Source organism: Arachis ipaensis, chromosome B5 (assembly GCF_059453495.1).
Source record: "Arachis ipaensis isolate K30076 ecotype BB chromosome B5, ASM5945349v1, whole genome shotgun sequence".
In the NCBI taxonomy this organism is placed as follows: Eukaryota; Viridiplantae; Streptophyta; class Magnoliopsida; order Fabales; family Fabaceae; genus Arachis; species Arachis ipaensis.
The window spans coordinates 58,212,041-58,232,569 of NC_142440.1; the positions used below are offsets into that span (position 1 = coordinate 58,212,041).

General features: G+C 29.3%; 1 protein-coding gene across 1 annotated transcript; it reads left to right on the top strand.

The window, feature by feature from the left end:
- Window positions 1-1,424: 1,424 nt before the first annotated feature.
- On the top strand, window positions 1,425-2,033 carry LOC107640660 (calmodulin-like protein 2). The gene has a single exon (XM_016344168.3). It carries the CDS (start codon window positions 1,479-1,481, stop codon window positions 2,022-2,024), a length of 546 nt encoding a protein of 181 aa, XP_016199654.2. The 5' UTR covers window positions 1,425-1,478; the 3' UTR covers window positions 2,025-2,033.
- Window positions 2,034-20,529: the final 18,496 nt, after the last annotated feature.

A 20,529-nucleotide genomic window follows, 5' to 3' on the forward strand; every position in this document is an offset into this window, starting at 1 on the left:
CTCTTTTCTTCTCCTTCTTTTTCCTTTCAATATACTGAAGTGTTTTGTGTAATGAAATAAGGAAGGAGTGAGCTGATAAAAGTGTTAGCTAATGGGCCTTGGACCCACATGTGGCCCAAATTCTAATTTTTATGCGCTTGGCCTAAACCTTTAAAATTATCATTTTAATTTGTATTTTCATTATTTTTACTTTTCCAAACATAAATTTTAATTATCTTAATCTCCTTGACTCATAATTAATTAATTAACCAAGATTTACACATTCATAATTTAAAATGGATGGTATTATAGTAATAACTTTTAGGAACATAGTGACTCAAAAAATTAAATAAATTTCACGTTATATGTATCAAAGCAACACAAAAGTGACAAGTGAAAATACTTATGATGTAATTTGGTAAAAAAAAAAATTCCAAACCAAAGAAACATTACAAAATGAGAAACAAAAAATGACCAAATAAATTAATTGAAAATTAGCGATAAATAAATACGATTTATATGATTGTTATGCAAATTTCATAAAATAAAACTTTTTTCACATAAGTTATAGCTAAAATTTTAGTATCTTCTTTATGTGTTAAAAAACAGTTTCTTAACTCTGAAAAAGGCTATAAATTAGTTTAAGAAGGTTAACTAATTTGATATCAAAACAAGAAGAACAGGATTCCACAAGAGGTGAAATCAATCAGATATCCTACTTTTCTTATTTTGATCACTTTTGCATCTTATAAATTTCATTGTCTAAATAGTTGTTTAATTAAGTTAAATTTAGTAATTAATAATTCTTTATAGAAATAATAGTCTATTCATCACTTTATTACTTGAAACTATTAATACACTTGTTAGTGTGGTCTAACTCACGGCAATATTTAACTTTAAAAATTTATTAGATTACTCAAATATACGGCTAAGGCTATACTAATTTCTTGGGAACTTCTTGGGGAATTCCCCATTCCGCGTGAACTAAGGTACTTGCTACTTTACACAATTTTAACTTTATCCACCTATCCTACGTATGTCTATTTTAGATAGCCATGAAATTTCCATATATAGTGAATTTTGAACTCATTCATTCGCAAGTCTTTTCCCATCATTTTCTCTATCAACGTCAAGTCCATCATTATTCTAAATTCCTGAATTTCATGGGAATCCCACATGCTTATTATGTCTCCCAAAAAGAATAAAAAATAAAATGTTTCCAATGATCCATGATTCGTTTTTCCACTCCTAAAGGAAACACTAGAATAAAAACACTTGCTTCCTGGAAATTAAATCCAGCAGCAATAATAATGTGTAATAACATTTTCCCACTTATCACGTTAGGAGTTGACGCTTCAACTTCAAGCTTAGAAAATGAGTCGATTATTTTTTCTATAAAATGGGGCAAAAATGTTGTGTCAAACAACAAGAAGAACCACATCCACAATAGTTTCAATTTCTACTTTTGTATCTATTGCTTGAGAGTTTAGATATCAATAATGGAGCAGAAATTTATTTGTGATATATCTCTGTGTCTCAGAATTCTAATGTGGCAGTTGCAAATTAGAATAAAAAGTTTCTTCTCAATCCTCTCTTTTTTCTTAATTCTTTTGTCCGATTTTCTCTCTCGAAATTGGTCAAATTCTGAAGCATATAAGCAGAATTTAGATAGTGTTGTTGAGAGTATTGGTATAAAACTATGCAAAGAGGATGTGATTATTGTTATGGAAAGGTTAGGAATGAATGTTGAGTGTGATGGGATTGAAGAGTCTGATGTGAAGAAAATAGTGGAATTGTTTCAAGCGGATAACAGTAATAATAATGATGCTACATTTGGAGAAGAGGTTAAGGAAGCTTTTGATGTGTTTGACCGAAACAAAGATGGGTTTATAGATTCAAGAGAGTTGAAGAGGGTATTGTCATGTTTGGGTTTGGAGAAAGATGTTTTGGAATGTCAGAAAATGATAAATGCAAGTGATCAAAATGGTGATGGACTAATTGACCAAAATGAGTTTATTAGGATTTTGGAACAGAGTATTGGGTGAAGTTTGTTGCTTTCCTATGTTCGAGTATCCCCCCCCCCCCCCCCCCACCCACACTTTTCTTCTTTCCTTTTTAAAAAAATAAGTTGAAGATGTATATACGTCTTATGGATAAATAATTTGGAATAGAACTCTGGTGAGAGTGATGTTTTGGACAAAATGAAAAGTCCTAGTAATTTATATTTATTAATATAATGTCCTTTCAATATGTAAGATCAGACTATAGTGAGTCTATTACAACTATTTTTCTTTTCTCTTCCCCTAGCTTAATTTTTTTAATTTACTTTAAATAACAAGTGTAATTATCCGTACACGTGATAAGATTGAAATTATAATTTTAAATTATTTTTTTAAAATTAATTTGAATTATAATAATTTGATTAATAAAAAAGTAGTATGTTATACATTGTTTGATTTTTTTTAATCTAGTGTTAACTGGATTAACTCTAAAATAATTATTAATCAGTTTTAATAATCTATTTTTTTTAATAAATCAGAAATATATACTGAATGTGATCATAAATAATATAGTAATAGTCAAATCTACTAACAAATATATTGGCTATTATCACATTATAAAACAAATTAAATATAAAAGCTATTAGCACTTATAAATCTATAAAATTGCACTGTCTTTGATTCGTGCAAGGGTTTACTTATCAAATAAACTTAAAATATGAACAAAAAATATTTATAAAATGGACCTAACATCACTTGAAAGAATCATGGAAAATAATCAACTTACCTTATCATCTATGAGAATTATTTCTATGTAAGTCGTATTGTTCTTGTCAAATTTAGATGGGACTTTCTATAACCTTGTAATTCTTACCTTTATTTTTCAAACTTTTTCATTACATAATCTACTATAGGTAATACTGTTGATGGAATCGTAATTAGTAGCCCTTAGATATGAGAAATAATAAACAGAAGAAGATCTATGTCTGAGGTACGAATTTTCTAGATGATAAATAATTGTAACAATTCACTATATATATATATATATATATATATATATATATATATATATATATATATATACACACACTAATTATACATGGTAATAATTAGCAAATACTTGCTACAATTAGGTGAAATTTATGCCATTATATTTTATTAACTTTTATGATTAATTCAATAGAGATACTTACTCAATATATATGTCATCGACATTAATTATATGCCCATATTTTTAGGAAAGAGCTAAAAGAGGAGATATATAAATATATATAATATTATTGCTATATAGGAACCATACATAAATTGCTACATTTTTTATTATATTATACAACTTAAAATTATAGTATCATGTTATTATTAATTCTAGATACTTGCTATAATTATATCAAATTTAATTATGATTCTCAATAAATAAAATAGATAATATTCAATATTATTTTTTTTAACATTCAATATTTATTGTAAATATAAAAAGTAAAATAATTAATAAAAAAATATGAGCAGAAAATAAAATATATTAATTAAAATTCAATTTGTTATCTAATTAATCTTGTCTCCATACGATATAATTTTATAAAAATGTTATGAATCACAACCTTTTTTATGCTAAAAAAAAGTACTATATGTAGCCTTTAGTAGCACAAAAAATAATTATAAGAATTAGTTATTGATATTGATATTAATCACAATTGATTATTGATACCCTAATTTTTTAAAAATATATTTTACCTTTTAAAATATAATGCATGTATCGTGTACACCTTATTATTATTATTATTATTATTATTATTATTATTATTATTATTATTATTATTATTATTAAAAAAATATATTAATCAACTTTTATAAAAATATTACAAAAAATGTAAATTATCTTTAAATAAAATAATAATATCCTTAAGAATTATTAATCAAAATAAATAAAAAAATTAATATAAAACAAAATCATAGAAAAATATTAAGAAAATTAAGATAAAAAAACAAAAAAAAAATTATAAATATTTTACTTGAAGTACAGAATAGAGAAGAAAAAAAGGGATATATAAAATAATAAGATAATAAATTGAATTAATTGAGTTCATTTATTTCATTGCTTTATATATTATTTATTAAATAATTTAATATTTATCTCAATCAAATTAAATAATAAATTAGTTATAATTAATTTGGTTTAATGAATAAAAAAATTTAAAATAATTTGATATTTACTCTAATTAAATTAAATATTTGAAGTTATGATTAATGTAATTTAATGAATCAAATAAAATATTAAATGATAAAATATTTATCCTAATCAAATCAAATTATATAACTGATTAGTTATAATTAATACAATTGAATGAATCAAACACATTAAATTAAAAAATAATTTAGTTAATTTGTGTCTTAAGGTCACATTTTAAAAATATTTATTTTTCAATAATTTTTATAAAATATTTTTTATAATATTTTAACCATGGCCTAAAGACACAATTATAATAACCCATTAAAAAGTACTTAATTAGTTAATATAAATAATTAGAATAATTGATTTAGTTTAATAAATTAAAAGAAATAAGTGTGAATGGAAGAGATAAAGAGAAAGTGAAATTATAAACACGTGTAGCCATTAAAAAGCAATAAAAAAGTCCCTTTTAGTTTTTTATTTATTAATTATTAATTTATTATAATTAATTTCACAACATTTATTATACGTTATTCATCTTACAAATTAATACAATCAATTAATTGATATAACTCATTTTGCTATACTTTCTAAATAAATAATTAAAATGCACATCTCAATTTTTTGTTAAAGTAGAATAAAATAAATTACATAAATTGAGTAGATATAAATCTAAAAATTATAAAATTTTATTAACAACTCAAATAAATTAGTACCATAAAACTAAATTTAATGTCTATTTTAAAAATAATTACTGACCTTTTATTCTTTTAATTATTAATAATTTAAATAAAGTAATAACCTATAACTTATTTTGTTATCTATTTTAAGTAATTACTAACATTTTATTTTTTTAATTATTTGCTTGTCTTATTTGTCATTTATGCTTTCAATCAATTATATTAATAAACAAATAAACTAAATCAACTCTGGTTATACTTGGACTATTCAACAATTCAATATAATCTTTTTAATTCACTACTACATTTTGAAGATTTAGTAATATTTATTGCATAACATTTGTTAAAGTGTTAGTGATTATTATAAAATTATATATAAAGTAACATTTATAATGAAATGTTAGTAAATATATATAATTTTTTTTAAAAAACTTCAAAAATGTTACCTATTCCTATTCCTATAACACTCTGGAAATCAAATCACTCTTCTGGAAATCAAATCAGAGATCTAGCCTAATGGTTGAAACGGAAGAAAGATCGGGATCCAGCTACTGCTCTCAATCGCACTCCAAATCTCATTCTCTTTCGCACTCTCGCTCTCAATCTCATTGGCGGTCTCGATCGTGCTCTTCCGCTCCTTGAATCTCTCTCTCGTTTCAACAAATTCTAGGGTTGGGTTTGTTATTCTCTATTTTGAGGTGAGTCTAGTGGAGAAAAAGAAGAACCTCTTTTCGTATTCTTTCTTCTATTAATGATCTTGATCCAGATTTGAATCATGCATATGTAATTTCTCGCCAATTAAGTTGTTTATTTAAATTTAGGTTTTGAATTTAAGTATAAATGAGTTTAATTGCTCCTTCAATTCAAATTATGTTGTATTGTATCTTCAGAACTGAAAGAAAACAATAATATATTTGATATAAGTTATCCTCATCATGTTTCATGGCTTTGTAGGGTTCAACGCTGTCTGAATTGTCTGGGAAAAGGCTATGACTGATTCCAACGAGCCAAAGGAAAGGTACAATTCAAAACTTTGGTAAAATTTGTGTTTTCCCATTTAAAAACATATATTGTAAGAGATAGATGCTGAACTTCTTATGTTCAGATGTACTCTTTTTGATACAAGCTAAATCTATTAGCTATGCACTATTTCTGACATTTTGAGAATGGATTGTTGCACACTGTGGTAGTGTGTCGAATGCCACTAGCACTTGCATTATTAGGACTAGGCTTGTTTGGGATCAATTTGCTAATTTGATTCGAGGTTCTAATAACCTATGGTTGCTACTTGCTAATACGTTTATTCATGATTAAAAAGAAGAAATAAAAGGCTATCTATGCAAGTAACGCTACTTGTTTTATAAAATAAATAAATGAAATAAACGCAAGAGAGAATCTCTCAAGTAGGTTGAAGTTTACTTTTAGGCCACTAGTTCTTAACCGTGAAGGCCTAGATTCTTTTTCAAGGCCTTCAAATGTTTATGGTTCAGCGTTCTACCTTGCTTATAGATGCGAAAATTATTATTTCCACCTTTCCATGACTATGGTTACTGGTTTGGTCATGAAATTCTTTAACTCAATTTTTAGATCCTCATGAAATTCTTTAACTCAATTTCTTTATTTCTTTCGTTCATTGTTATATTCTTTATTTTTTTAATTTTTTCTTGTTTCTTGTTCAAGAGTGGAATGCATGTATACATAAAAAGTGAAATTTGTTACTGCCAATATTAAGAGAGTGGCATTTCTATATTTTTTATACTATTAGTTAATAGTTAATGCTCTCACACTCTCGGTCAGTCATAGAGCTCTTAACCTCTGACTCTGGCAGGTCTATGCTCGCCTCTCTCTTGCCGGTGCTCGCCTCTCACTCTCGACGGTTTGTACTGGCCTCTAGCCGGCTCATCTGCTCGTCTCTGTGTGTGCTCCTCTGCTCGCCTCCATCTGTCGCTTTGAATTTCTATTTGAATAGGTAAAAATTTAATGCTTCTGATAAGTACATCTTTCTTTCAATGTATTGGTTTACAGAGAAAACTGATAAGTCAAACCTTCTGCCATTATAACAGAATCACCATTCTCATATGGCAAAATGTCACCATATTATAGTAATTTTTGAATACACCCATTTCCTTGAGTTGAATTTCAAGGCCTTATTTTTAATCTTTAACGTGAAGTTGGAGAACTGTCTTGTACTCTTGTCTGGTAGAGGTTGATTCTTTTTAACTGCCAATTTGAAGAATTGTTTATTAAATAACTTTTTTCTTCCTTAGTTGGTACTTTGGCAGAGTCTTCCTTTTTTATTCTAATTTCACCATAAATTGGAGATCTTCATTGTTGCATGAAAGTGTCATATTTTTATAACAGCTAAGTCTTAGTTCCAAAAGGTGAGGATGATACATATATCCAACAATACATCTAACAATGTCTTACTGTCTTATTAAACAAGATTGAATTCGGTAACAAGCTCTTTTAAACTAAGAAGATTGATATATTAAAAAGGTGGGCATTAAGCTCTTCAAGGTAGTAGGAATTACATATAATAAAAATTACAAATTCAATGACGACTTTTGTTTTATCATTTTACTAATCTCTTGATTTTGAAAGATTTTTTCCTTCAATTAGATATGAAGTCTATGTAGAATAAGCTTCACACCTATTCTAATATAAGAGTAGAGAAGTATGTGTTAGTTCCGTCAACGACGGATACATAGAATATTCCTTTAAAGTTTAAACTAAAAATACAGCAACGATATTCAAAATTTCAACTGCACATCAAAACACATACTTTGTATTCTTAGTTTCTTACTACTCTCGAGGAACAGTTAATAAGTCAAGCAATATAAATGAAAAATGCACTCCAATAGTCCAAGGTCTAAGAGGCATGCATTTTGAAAAGACTTTGTCCTTTCATTCTTTGCATTTGGCTTAACCTTTTTTGGTTTAGAAAATGATTATGCACCAAGTAATTACAGTTATTAAGTTGAGATGTCTAGTCTTGCCAGTTACTAATGGAATTTGATAGGTAAAAATCTAATGCTTCTGTTTCTGTTTGAATTTCTGTTCATTCATTGAAAGTGCTGCTCTTTGATGTTGTGAATGTTGGAATGCTGTTTTAATTTTCTCAAAGTTGAATTTTTGTAATTAATTTTAATTGATTGATTTATTTATTATTTTTACTTGGTGAAACAAAGATGTGTTCGAGCGGCTCATAGCGCTGAGAGGCAATGCCATGCCCTTATAGTATTCATGGTCTTGTAAAAGGTAATTAATTAAACTAAAAAAGAAAACCATTTTGTCTTGGCTTCTTCTGTTGCAAAACAAACATAAATATGGGAAAATGATATATAGTAATTGAGCATTGCATTTTGTTTATTAGGAACTATAAGAACGGTTATGTGTGGTGTGACTTGGCACTTAATGACATAATACACCCCGATGAAGGAGCAGAATATATACTCAAAAGGATCTGAATTTGTTCAAGCTTCTTCTGGTTACTCCCCTAGTCCCCTCCCCTCTATAATTTCATATTATCTTCTTTATTATTGTTATTATTATTAAAAAATTATTACTATATCAGCTAATTTCAGCCAATATTATAGTGAGTTGTTAATTTTAGTAAATATAAAGCCCATTGATCATAAATTTTTGTTGAATTTAAGTTTTAAATATTTTTTAAATTGAATTTTAAATTTTTTATGATTGCATATGGCCTCCTACCATCATATTTCATGCTCCAAAGTTTAATGTGAGTCAATTCTTGAGCATTTATTTCTGATTTCTGATTGCAACTCTTTTTAATTAGCTGTTTGATACTTTTTATTTGTTTAATTAAGCATGCAAAAAATAAGCATTCATTTCCTAATTCTAATTAATAAACTTGTCAAATGATGATATAAGCAGAGACGTATATAGATCTTGCACCATATATATATGATTAATTCTCATTTACAAGCACCATATAGCAACAAACTGATTATTATTATTATGTCCTTCCAGCTCTGCTATCTATTTATGATGATTACTTTTTTTCCTGTGATTTATTTGCAGTGAGGAGAATATATATTTACTTTACAGGGTTGGATTTGTTATTCTCTATATCTTAATAAGTGAATGCTTTTCTTGTCTATATTTTAACAAGAATATTCATTAGGACTTCCATCTCTTCTGTCAGATCCTGGTGTCTTGTGCTAAGACACCAGAATAGGCATTGGTATACATATTTGGTGAAGCTAGAAGAACCACACCATCAATTCTCTATTTACCATAATTTGATGTTTGGTGGAAACTGTAAGTTCATATTTTAATTATTTGCATGTTAAATGGAAATGATCTCCCTGCCTAAAATTTATATTTTGTACGCATGTATTCACTTATGTTGTGGAGCTGCTTCAAATGCTACCTGAGTTTGATTGGTTTCGTAATCCTGCAGGCTCATGAACAACTCAGAGCTGTTCTCCTGACTTTGCTAGACAAATTGTCATCTGACATGCCTATCCTTCTACTGGGAACATCCTCAGTTGTGCTAGCTGAAGTTGAAGATGTACCACATTCAGTTTTTCCTCATCGTTCAGTGTATCTTTGATCTAATTCACAACAAAACACTGATTTTTTATATGGAATGTTCATAGAGTTTAAGTGCTATAAGTATTTTTTTTCTTTTCTCATTTTATTTGCATCACGAAGCAAACTTGTACAATGATTATTGATTAATGAAAGATGTTATAAAAATTTTATTTTGTGAATTTGTGAATTTAATGAAATATTTCATGTTGTAGTAATTAATTTTAGTATATTTATATTGTGTATAATATAAAATAAAAAAATAGTATAATATAACTAAAAAAATGTTACTAAAGATCTTTTGTAACATTTTTTAAGTGTTATAAAAAATACCTATGTTAACATTTTTTTAAGTGTTACAAAAAATATCTATGGGAACATTTTTTTAAGTGCTACATAAAATATCTATGGTAACATTTTTTAAGTGTTACAAAAAGTTATCTATGGTAACATTTTTCTAAGTATTACAAAATATATCTATTGTAACATTTCTTTAAGTGTTATTAAGAAAAGTCTATTGTAACATTTCTCATAATATTACTATAGAAGATCTATCGTAACATTTTTACTAAATGTTATTAAATCTTTAGAAAAATGTTAGTAAAACTCTTTAGTAACATAGGGTATATTTAACATTTGTTAAAATGTTACTAATATATATAGGTAACATTTTAATATGATTTGGTAACTGATAAACCTCATTCTTAGCGTTTATCTTGTGTTGGATTTAGAGTATTTTGCTAACCTTTTCTCACATTTAGGCAATGATTTAGCATGATTTTGTGATCTCTCCCTTATTTGGGCCTAAGTGTAAAAAGCATGTCTTTTTGGTCTTTGATTAGATAACTTTAATTTCTCCTTGATTCCATAAGATGCATTGATATGTTTGTTAGTAATCTCAGGTTGAAAAAGGCTAGGAATGAATCAAGGGAGCAAGGAAGGAAGCATGCAAGTGGAGAAGATCATGAAAAGCCAAAGAGTTGAACTCGGCCATGGACGCGCGCGCACCAGGCGCTTACGCGCACCTTGCAAAGTTGCCCATGGACGCGTACGCGTGCTGTGCGCGTACGTGTCGGTGCTGATATATGATTTTTTAATGAAAACGTGGCCAGTGAATTCTCAAGGCCTATGGGGGCCAATCCAAGCCAACTTTGGTGCCAAAACACTCAAATGAATCAAGGATTGAGGGGAAGATCATGGATCATCTATCATAATACACATTAGGCTAGTTTGTAGTTTTAGTTTTAGAGAGAGAAGCTCTCACTTCTCTCTAGAATTAGGATAAGGATTAGGTTTAGTTCTTAGATCTAGGTTTTAATTCATGCTCTCTTCTACTTCTTCTTCTTAATTCCTTGTTGTTACATTCATCATTCTTCCATTGTTGTTATTACTTTCTTCTACTTGGTTTGTAGATTTACTCTTGTTCACTCTATTTTCTTTTAATGCAATTTGAGGTAATTCATGTAGATCTTGCTTTCTTTGATTGTTGTTGTTGATTTCTTATATTCAATTGTTGTTAGATTCCATTCTTGTTATCAATTTACCATGCTTTTCTTTTGTGCCTCCCAAGTGTTTGATGAAATGCTTGGTTAGATTTTAGTATAGATTTTTATCCTTCTTGGCCTAGATAGAGTAATTAGTGACGCTTGAGTTATCCAATTCCTTTGTTGATCGATAATTAGAAGTTGCTAATTAATTTGGATACCACTAATGCTAGTCTTTCCCTTGGGAGTTGACTAGGACTTGTGGAATCAAGTTGATTTATCCACTTGACTTTCCTCCACTATAGAGGTTAACTAAGTGGTAGCAATGAACAAATTGTGGTCACAATTGAGGAGGATAACTAGGATAGGACTTCTAATTCTCACCACCTTACCAAGAGCTTTCATAGTTATTAGTTTACTTTCATTGCCATTTGTATTTCTTGTCTAAAATCTCAAAAACCCCAAACATACCTCATAACCAATAGCAAGACACTTCATTGCAATTCCAAGGGAGAACGACCCGAGGTTCAATACTTTGGTTTATAGATTTTAGGGGTTTGTTACTTGTGACAAACAAATTTTTGTATGAAAGGATTATTGTTGGTTTAGAAACTATACTTGCAACGAGCTTTCATTTGTGAAATTTTAAACCGTCAAAAGTCCGTTCATCAGTAACATTTTTTAAATGTTAGTAAAAGTTAATTATGTAGTAGTGATTTAGGATTAACTACTAATGATAGAAAATAAAAAATTTAGACTAATTCAATGTTGTGAACATTAATTATTATTGGGAAATAACCTAAAATCATAATGAAATTTATTTTTAAAGAAATAATCGAGTATTATTGTTAATTATGAAATAACCTAAAATCATAATACATTTTATTTTTAAAGAAACAATCATCCATTAATATCTATAAATAGAAACTATCGTCAGAATGCTTTGATTAAAAATATGAGGGATTAATTACTATTCATTATTAATAATATATCGATTATATCAAAAAGTAAAAATATAATTTTCTGCATTTACATCATTAGAAGAATTATCATCATGAATAAAATTTTGTAAAAAAAAGAATAAAATTGCATACATAGTGAATTTAAAAAATAAATATCGTTAAGTAATTATGCTTTTTTTAATAAATAGTAAAAAAATTAAATATCATAAATTATATTCTTTCAAAAATAACCCTTTTAAGTTGTTATGTTCGGCATGCATGATTTATTTGTATATAATTTAAATTCACATTATTTTTAATTATAACAATTATTTATCCTTAATTATTATTTTTAGAATTTAATAATTTATCATGCCTTACAATAATTATCTATAAAAAACATATATTATCTATAAAAAACATATATGCCTTACAATAATTTAATATTTTTTTTGTTTTTTTAATTGTTATTATGTTATTAGAATTGTTAAATAATATTAAAAAAATTCTTTAAAAATAGAAATAGCGATGGCACCTTGAATAATTAATTCAAAAGAATTAAATTGAAACAAATAAGATGATTCAATCAATTATACAAATAATAGCATATTTATAAATATTAATAATGAAAATAGTCTCACTAATGTAAATGGTCAATACAATAATTATATAAAAAAATAACTAATTACATAATTGCATAATTTTCAAGATTCTATATAGTTGAATCTAATGGACAAATAAAAAAATATCTATATGATAATATCCTAATATTTTAGCATATTATAAATCATATTATAAATTTATATATCATATTATAATTTTAAGTCAACTCCTTAAACACATTATAACATAAACCATCTAAAAAGATACACCAAATTAACGAATATCATACATTCTAAATTATCATGATATTTCAAATAAAAAGAGCATCAATGCAGAGAAATCAATGAATATAACTAAAATAAAGAGCAACAAAGAGATACACACAAAAAATAATAATAAAGAGAATCAATAAAAGCATTAACATATAAACCACATACACGAACAATGTATATATTAATTGTAAATCACAAAAAAAAGACTATATATATATATATATATACACACACAAACAATGTATATATTAATTGTGAATCACAAAAAAAAGACAATATATATATATATATATATATATATATATATATATATATATATATATATATATATATATATAAGAATTGAAGTACACATGACAAAATAGAATATTACAAAATAAAATTATAGTAAGATTATTTAAAAATAACATAAAAATGACACATCTTTTTTGTTAATCAGAAGCTAAAAGAAAAAAAAAGTATGCACCTACTAATAAGCAATTAAAACAAACAAAATTTTTTAAAAAAATGAAATGTATAAATAATGATAAGAAACAAAAATTAAGTAAATTATAAAAATTGTACCTTAAAAACGAGAGAGAGAAAGAGAGGAAGAGAGGGAGGGAGGGGGAGAGAGAGAGAGAGAGAGAGAGAGAAAAGAGAGCGAATGAGTAAAAAATATTTGATCTTGTATAAATAGATGGTATTGAGAAAAATAAACTAATTAAATTAATTCATATATATCATTATCATATTTATTATTTATTAAATAATTTGATATTTACTCCAATCAAATCAAATAATTAATTAATTCATATAAATTATAATAAATGGTGAGATTTGAATGTCTAATCAAATTAATTAACTGATATAATTAATTAATTATAATTGATTTACTTTAATGAATTAAATGAAATAAATAACGAAATACCTTAAGAGCATGTCACATAAGTTCCATCATTAAGTGTAAAAATTCGATTTTTATATAATAGAATAAATAGAATAGATAGATAATAAAGATATTTTTCTAAATTAGTATAGTTATATATTATTCATTAAATATTAATTATAATATTATAATATAATTATAATAAAGATATTTTTCTAAAATAAATTTATTTAGAGAAATATAAATTGGTTATTAAAAATCGGTGCCATAATCATATAATTATCATATTATTATTATTATTATTATTATTATTATTATTATTATTATTATTATTATTATTATTATTATTATTATTATTATTATTATTATTATTATTATTAAAAATATTTTTGATTGATAATTGATAAGTAGTTTAATAATGTATTAAATATTGATTTTATATAACTATAATTTAAAGATATTTTCTTAAATTAGTATAATTATGCATTATTACTTAAATGTTAATTATAGTATAATTATAATAAAGATATTTTTATAAAATAAACTTAGAAGAGAAAATAGTGCATTCATTTTGGTGGGAAAATGGATTCATGAGGAATCGACACCTCACTTCCATTAGTTGGGGGAAAACTCAATTTTAATATATTAAGTAGTTAGATGATTTCATGTACATTCAATAATTTCACTTACCAATTTAGTTTCATAATTGTTTTTCTAGATAATATTAGTTAGTGAATCCCTTAAGCCTATCGTAGCTCAATTTAAAAGCAAACTCAAAAATAGAAAGAAAAAGAAGAATAGTGGAAAGCTAGTAAGAATGTCTGATCGGGCTTCCCTTTCGACTGATATATCGAATAGTGACTTTCGACAATTTGAAAAAAATGTCACGAAAGGGCCAGAGGCTGGATCAACTTCTGCGATAGTCAGTATGGGTAAAAGAACAACTCACTACTAGAAAACTACTTATTACAAACGGATTTATAGACAGATTTGGTCAATGCATTGGTAAAAGTCTCGTCAAAAATTATTTACCGACAGATTTTTTCCATCGATACTTTACTAACAAAATTTTCTCTGTTACCAATAGATTTTCCTATGGTAATCGTTCCCTCTATTTCGGAAAAATAGAATTTTTTTTAGATTTTTTCATTGCAAAATAAACCTGTTTTCGTACAAAATAAATATAAATTTAATCAAGACAAATTTTTATTTAATTTTTGTCTAACTTGTATTCCAACATTCATAATATTTTAAAATTAATATGTTCATCGTATTATCAAACTAGAAGAAAAAGTACTATAAAAAAGCAAGTCAATTCAAAATATAAATACAAGTGTATTAATACATCAACTATAAAGTTTAGTGCATTGTTCAAGCATACAAAAATATCAGCTATAATCCTTAGTAATCCAAAAATTCAAATCCACGATAACCATAGATCCCTATGAGTTACAAAAAACTTAGGTAGATTCAGATATTTGTAGCTACAAAGGTTTTTATTGTGACACTCCACCATACAATAGTTCAGCCGTTGCCTTAGCCTCAATTGATTTCAACGGTTTTCAGCTTGTTGCACCTACCCTTAATGGATTCATAGATCAATTACCTGATATTGCTCTGTTTCATGCAAATACCAACAATTTTAGTAGAACAATCACACCCCAAATTTCAAATTTACCTTATGTTTATAACCTTGAGCTTAGCAACAATCAAAGTTTATCTCTTCAGGCTAAGGTTGCAAATAAACAAAACATTCAGATTACTACGTGCAAAGTTTATCTCTTTATCCTGTGCAAGAGATGAAAACCAAAGAAACACATTTTTGATTACTTAGAAACAATATATTGTATTCCTTTAAATTAAAAGCATGAACTAATTGGAAACATTCTTATTAGCTGATCTCTAGTTTTCCCACTTTAAAAATATATTAACGTTACACATTGTTGAGTTTGAAGAACTAACAATATTTTATAGATGATGACTAAATATTATTGGATTAAAAGCCAACTATGTGCTTGATTATTTTGTTTAGTGTGCAGGAAATTAATTTAATTAAAACTCGCCCAAGAAGCAAGAAAACAAGCCTAAATTGTGTCTGGCCCACTTACACACAAGATCAAGGAAATATTTGTTAAACACAACAACAATTTTCCTTCAGATATAAAAGAATGCTTCAGGCCTCAAATTGATGAAGTCTGTAAATTTCGTAAAATTAACGATTAATCAGTCAATAAATTAATTTTCAATAAAAAAATTAAAAATAGAAATTTTATAGTTTTATGAGGTAGAGCTAATTAAAATAAGAATTTTGACACTAATTTTAAAGAATTTGACTCAAGATTGGGCCAAACAGGCCGAACCAGTCGAACCGGACCAAAAATGGGCCCAAGGACCAAAAATGGGCCCAAGGGCCAACCCAACCCAAGAACGAAATGAGTTCCTTCTTCCTCATTGTTGTTTCACACTAAAACATACAAGGGAAGAGAAGGAAGGTTTCCAAAACCCTTGTCTTCCATTCATATCACCATATCTTCTCACTCTGAGCTTTGATCGCTGCACCGTTTGCAGCTACGCGTCCAGCGCGTCGAGCTCTATAAAATCCGATAACCAATTTTGTTAAGAAATCTCATTTCTCATCTCAGCCTCTCAATTCCCTTGATTTTCAAAATTTTGGGGGTTTGATTGTTAAAATTTGATGTCTTGATGTTTATGCTCGAATTAGCTTGAGGGATTTGTGGGTTTTTGTTCAACCAAGTCATGTATAAGGTAAGGACTCTCAAACCCTTGCAAATTCTTAGATTATGTGAGTTTGGGTATTGAAATTTAGCATATAAATGTGGTAATGTGAATTAGGTGGTATATGTATAACAATTGGAGCATATTTCTGGAAATTGGAAGCTTGGTTTGGGTCTTGGTTGCTGAATTTTGGTATTGAAGGCTTGCAATCTTGGCTAAGTGAGTTTCCTTGGGTTATACGAGGAAATCAACCAAAGTATGTTTTCGGTTTCTGATGAGGGAAAAACGATTCCACACAAACTCATCGGCAAGTGTACCGGGTCGCATCAAGTAGTAATAACTCACAAGAGTGAGGTCGATCCCACAGGGATTGATGGATCAAGCAACTTTAGTGAGGTGATTAGTTTAGTCAAGCTATCAGTTGTGAATTGGGTAAAATTTGAGCAACAAAAATTAAATTGCTGAGAATTGTAAATTGCAGAATGTAAATCAGCAGAAACTTAAAGAGCAAGAAAAGTAAATTGCATTAAATGTAAAGGGAATTGGGTGCTAGAAAATTAAATGGAGCAGTAAATCAGAATCCAGAACAATTGCAGAAGATTTAAATTGCATGAAATGTAAATCAAGCTCATAGCAAACTCAAATGTAAATTGCAGAGGAACAGAATTGCAGGAAGATTTAAATTGAATTCAATACTGAAATGTAACAAATGCAGAAAGATAAAAGTGTATCAAACTACGCTAAGCTCTCTAGAGTCTCTAATCCTCAAAGAGAGATCTGGAGTCTCTAATCCTCCAGCCTGAGCCTTCTATTCTACTCCTATTCCTACTGTGCGCTCCCCTTTTCCTAACGGAACTAAAACCTTTTTATAGGCATTCCAAAATTACAAATGAAATTCAAATTGAAAACAAATTACAATTAAATGCAAAATTCCTATTCTAGATGATCCTTGTGCCTTTGAGTGATGTCAATTGGACTCTGCTTGCTTTGGGGCTTCAATGGGCTTGAATTGGAATTAATTGAGCCAGAGTTGCAGCTTCCAGGAGAGCATAGCGTTCATTTAGAGAACGGAGCGTTCGGGCACCCACGCGTACGCGTCCCTCACGCTTGCGCGTGCTTTTGCATTTTCGCCCATCGACGCGTACGCGTCACCCACGCGTACGTGTCCTTTGCAGCGTACTCTTAATGAGCGCTACATTTGCTTAATGAACGCTGCCCCATGCATGCGCGTCATGCACGTGTGCGCGTTGGTAGCAAAATCTCAATTCCATGCTTCAGTGCCAGCCACGCGTGCGCGTGCCTTGTCCCAGGTTCACCATCGACGCGTGCGCGTCGTTTGCGAAACTTTGCCTCCAAATTTTAACTTGCCCAAAAACACTAGCTTAGTTAACTTAGCGTTCTCTTGACAAACGAGCGCTGATTGTCAAATAGAGCACGCTTCCTTGATTTAATCATGGGCCACGCTTTTAAAAGCATGGCCTACGGCTTCAAAGTGTGCCTAAACTCCAAAATATGCCTCAAAATTCTCTTTTTTCCTTTTTAGCTTATTTTGTGCTTTTTTTGCTTCTTTTTCTTCTTATTTCCTACAAAGTTTATAAAATCAAAAGATCAAAGAAATATACTATTTAAGTACAAAAGCATTCAATATTTAAGCACTAATCATCAATTTCTTGTATGAAAAAGCATAGAAAAACATGACATGATGACATGTCATCAGTTTCTCGTATTTAATATACAATGTCTTATGAAAACTTAGCCTAGATGACCATAGGATAGGTTGGAATGCATGAGTATGTTAAATGCTTAGTACCTTTGATGATAATTGTTGAAATATATTGAGTATTTGTTTGGTGATTAATGCTTGTGATGAAAATAGGATGCTAAATAATGAGTTAATGATGATTGACAAGGTGATATGAATGAATATGAGTATGTGGTGATATATTGATGATCTTAGCAGTATAATTGAGAAATTTATGCATAAAATTGTTTAAAATTGAGGTATGGTTAGTTGTGGTAGGATGTGGGAATTGTGGTGCTGTAAAAGGTATGTTGTGATGCTATTTGTATGTATAGAATGTTGGTATTGAGTTTGATTTTGGTGAAAATAAAGTTTTAAGAACTTTTATGAAAATCTAATTTTCGGCCGAAATTCGACGAGCCATAACTCAGCTTCCGGACCCCCAAATTCTTTCAAACTTATTTCATATGAAAATTAGGTCTGTGAAGTTTACACCGTTCGAAGAACGGATAAAAAAATGTTTTAAAACAAAAAAGTTATGCGCATCGGAAGTTCTGAGTGCAAAATTGAAATTCTACAACATTCAACATTTTTGTCACTCTGCATATCGTGCATACGCAACCTCCTGCACGCGACGTGACCAACCCTTTCAGGTTTGGTATCTCGCATACGTGAGCAGGGGCATGCATACGCGAGAAGGGAATTTAAGGAGTTGCATACGCAACCACTTGCACACGACGCGACCAACCCTTTCATGTTTGGTATCTCGTATACACGAGCAAGGTGCATCTGTACGTGATGCCGCTGTTTCCAGCAAAGTAAATTTTGTGTTTTAAAACCTAATTTTGAACCTCTAAGCCTCTATTTTTACTCTTTTAGCCCCTAGATCTTAGTTGTATGCCTAGTAATGAGATGAAGCTAGGAAAAGCTGATAACTTGGAGATGAAGAAAGCTTGAGAAGTGATGAATTATGTATGAGGAGTGCAGAGGTGCAGTATACATGTGATGAATATGGCCATGGCAAATGATTATGAGTAACTATAAAGTATTGCTTTATCTTAGTCCTCTTCTCGAAAGTGCGACCCCAGAGAGATGATGGAAGGTGAGGATCCCCTTCTTTGTTCCTCTTGGTATTGTAAAATTACCTCCAGCGAGATGGTGGGAGGTTAGGATCCCCTCATTTGTTCCTCCTAGGCATATGAGAATGTACCTCCTGGATATACGCAGGGGTTATGGTTTCGCCCCACTTGCTCCAGGTTGGTTAGTATAGAGGCTCTCCGGGTAAATGCAAGAGTGTGATTCGCCCCACTTGCTCCGGGTTATGATGAATTATGTATAAAAACTGCAAATATATGATGTATAGGTGATGTTATGGCTATAATGAATTATTATGCAATGATTATGTAATGATTATGAATGATTATGAATTCTTATGTTGCTTATGCACTCGATTTTATCTGAGATACGAGTTTCCCTCGGTAAAGAGTAGTGGCTTGCCACCACGTGCTCTAGGTTGAGACTCGATACTCTGTTGACCTTACGTCATAAGGGTGACCGGGCATGTATAAATTCCCAGGAAGGATACCCCTAATGAGCAAAATTTATATATAACAAAAAGCTATACATAGACTCTTGAGGATGCGCGATGGGGGACAGTCCAGGGTTCAGCAGCCAGACTTGTCAGGTTGGCTTGATAACTGACAGAAGAGACTCATCAGCCATAAGATAGGCATACATCATAGGCATATTATTTGAATTTCATGCTTGTGCATTAATTGGGAATTCCTAAGTGAATTTAATATACTTAATTGTCATATTTGCTATCTGCAGTACTTGTATTCTACCTATGTTTGCCATTGTTTGCTTGTTTGTCTGTGTGGTTTCACTGGTGTTGGATGATTGGAGGAAAGGCGGAGGACTTAGGGGTTTTAGTACGGTTTTGGTTAAGTTAGAACCTTAGAAGACCACCCGCTTATGGTTTTTGTTTTAGTTCTTTAAGTTTTATAATATAAGTGTCGGAGTTCTAGGATTGCCTCTGGCGTTCCAGGGACCTTATATCTTATGTATGCGGCACCATTACCATACTGAGAACCCTCGGTTCTCATTCCATACGGATATTTGTGTTTTACAGATGCAGGTCGAGAGGCACCTCGCTAGGCGTCTAGAGTTCTCTGTAGCAAAGTGGATCTTTTGGAGGATATTATATTTTGTTTTGTCTAGATATATGCTCCTGTATAGAACTCTCCTTATGTTCATATATATGTTTTACTTTTGCACCTCATAAAGGTTTATGAAGAAGTACTAGGGGTGGCAAGCGGAGAAGCCCGCCCCGCCCCGCCTCGCCCCGCCTAGTGAGGCTGTCCTACAATCCCACCCCTCCCCGCCTAATTGCGGGCTAGCGGGCTGGCGGGCTAAGCCTGCCAAAGCTCTTCCTTTTTTTTTACTATTAACTACTAAATAATATATATAATTTCACAATCATATTAATAAATTTATAATTT

Coding starts and splice junctions, on each gene's coding strand:
- LOC107640660 (XM_016344168.3), top strand. CDS start 1,479: ATGGAGCAGAAATTTATTTGTGATATATCTCTGTGTCTCAGAATTCTA.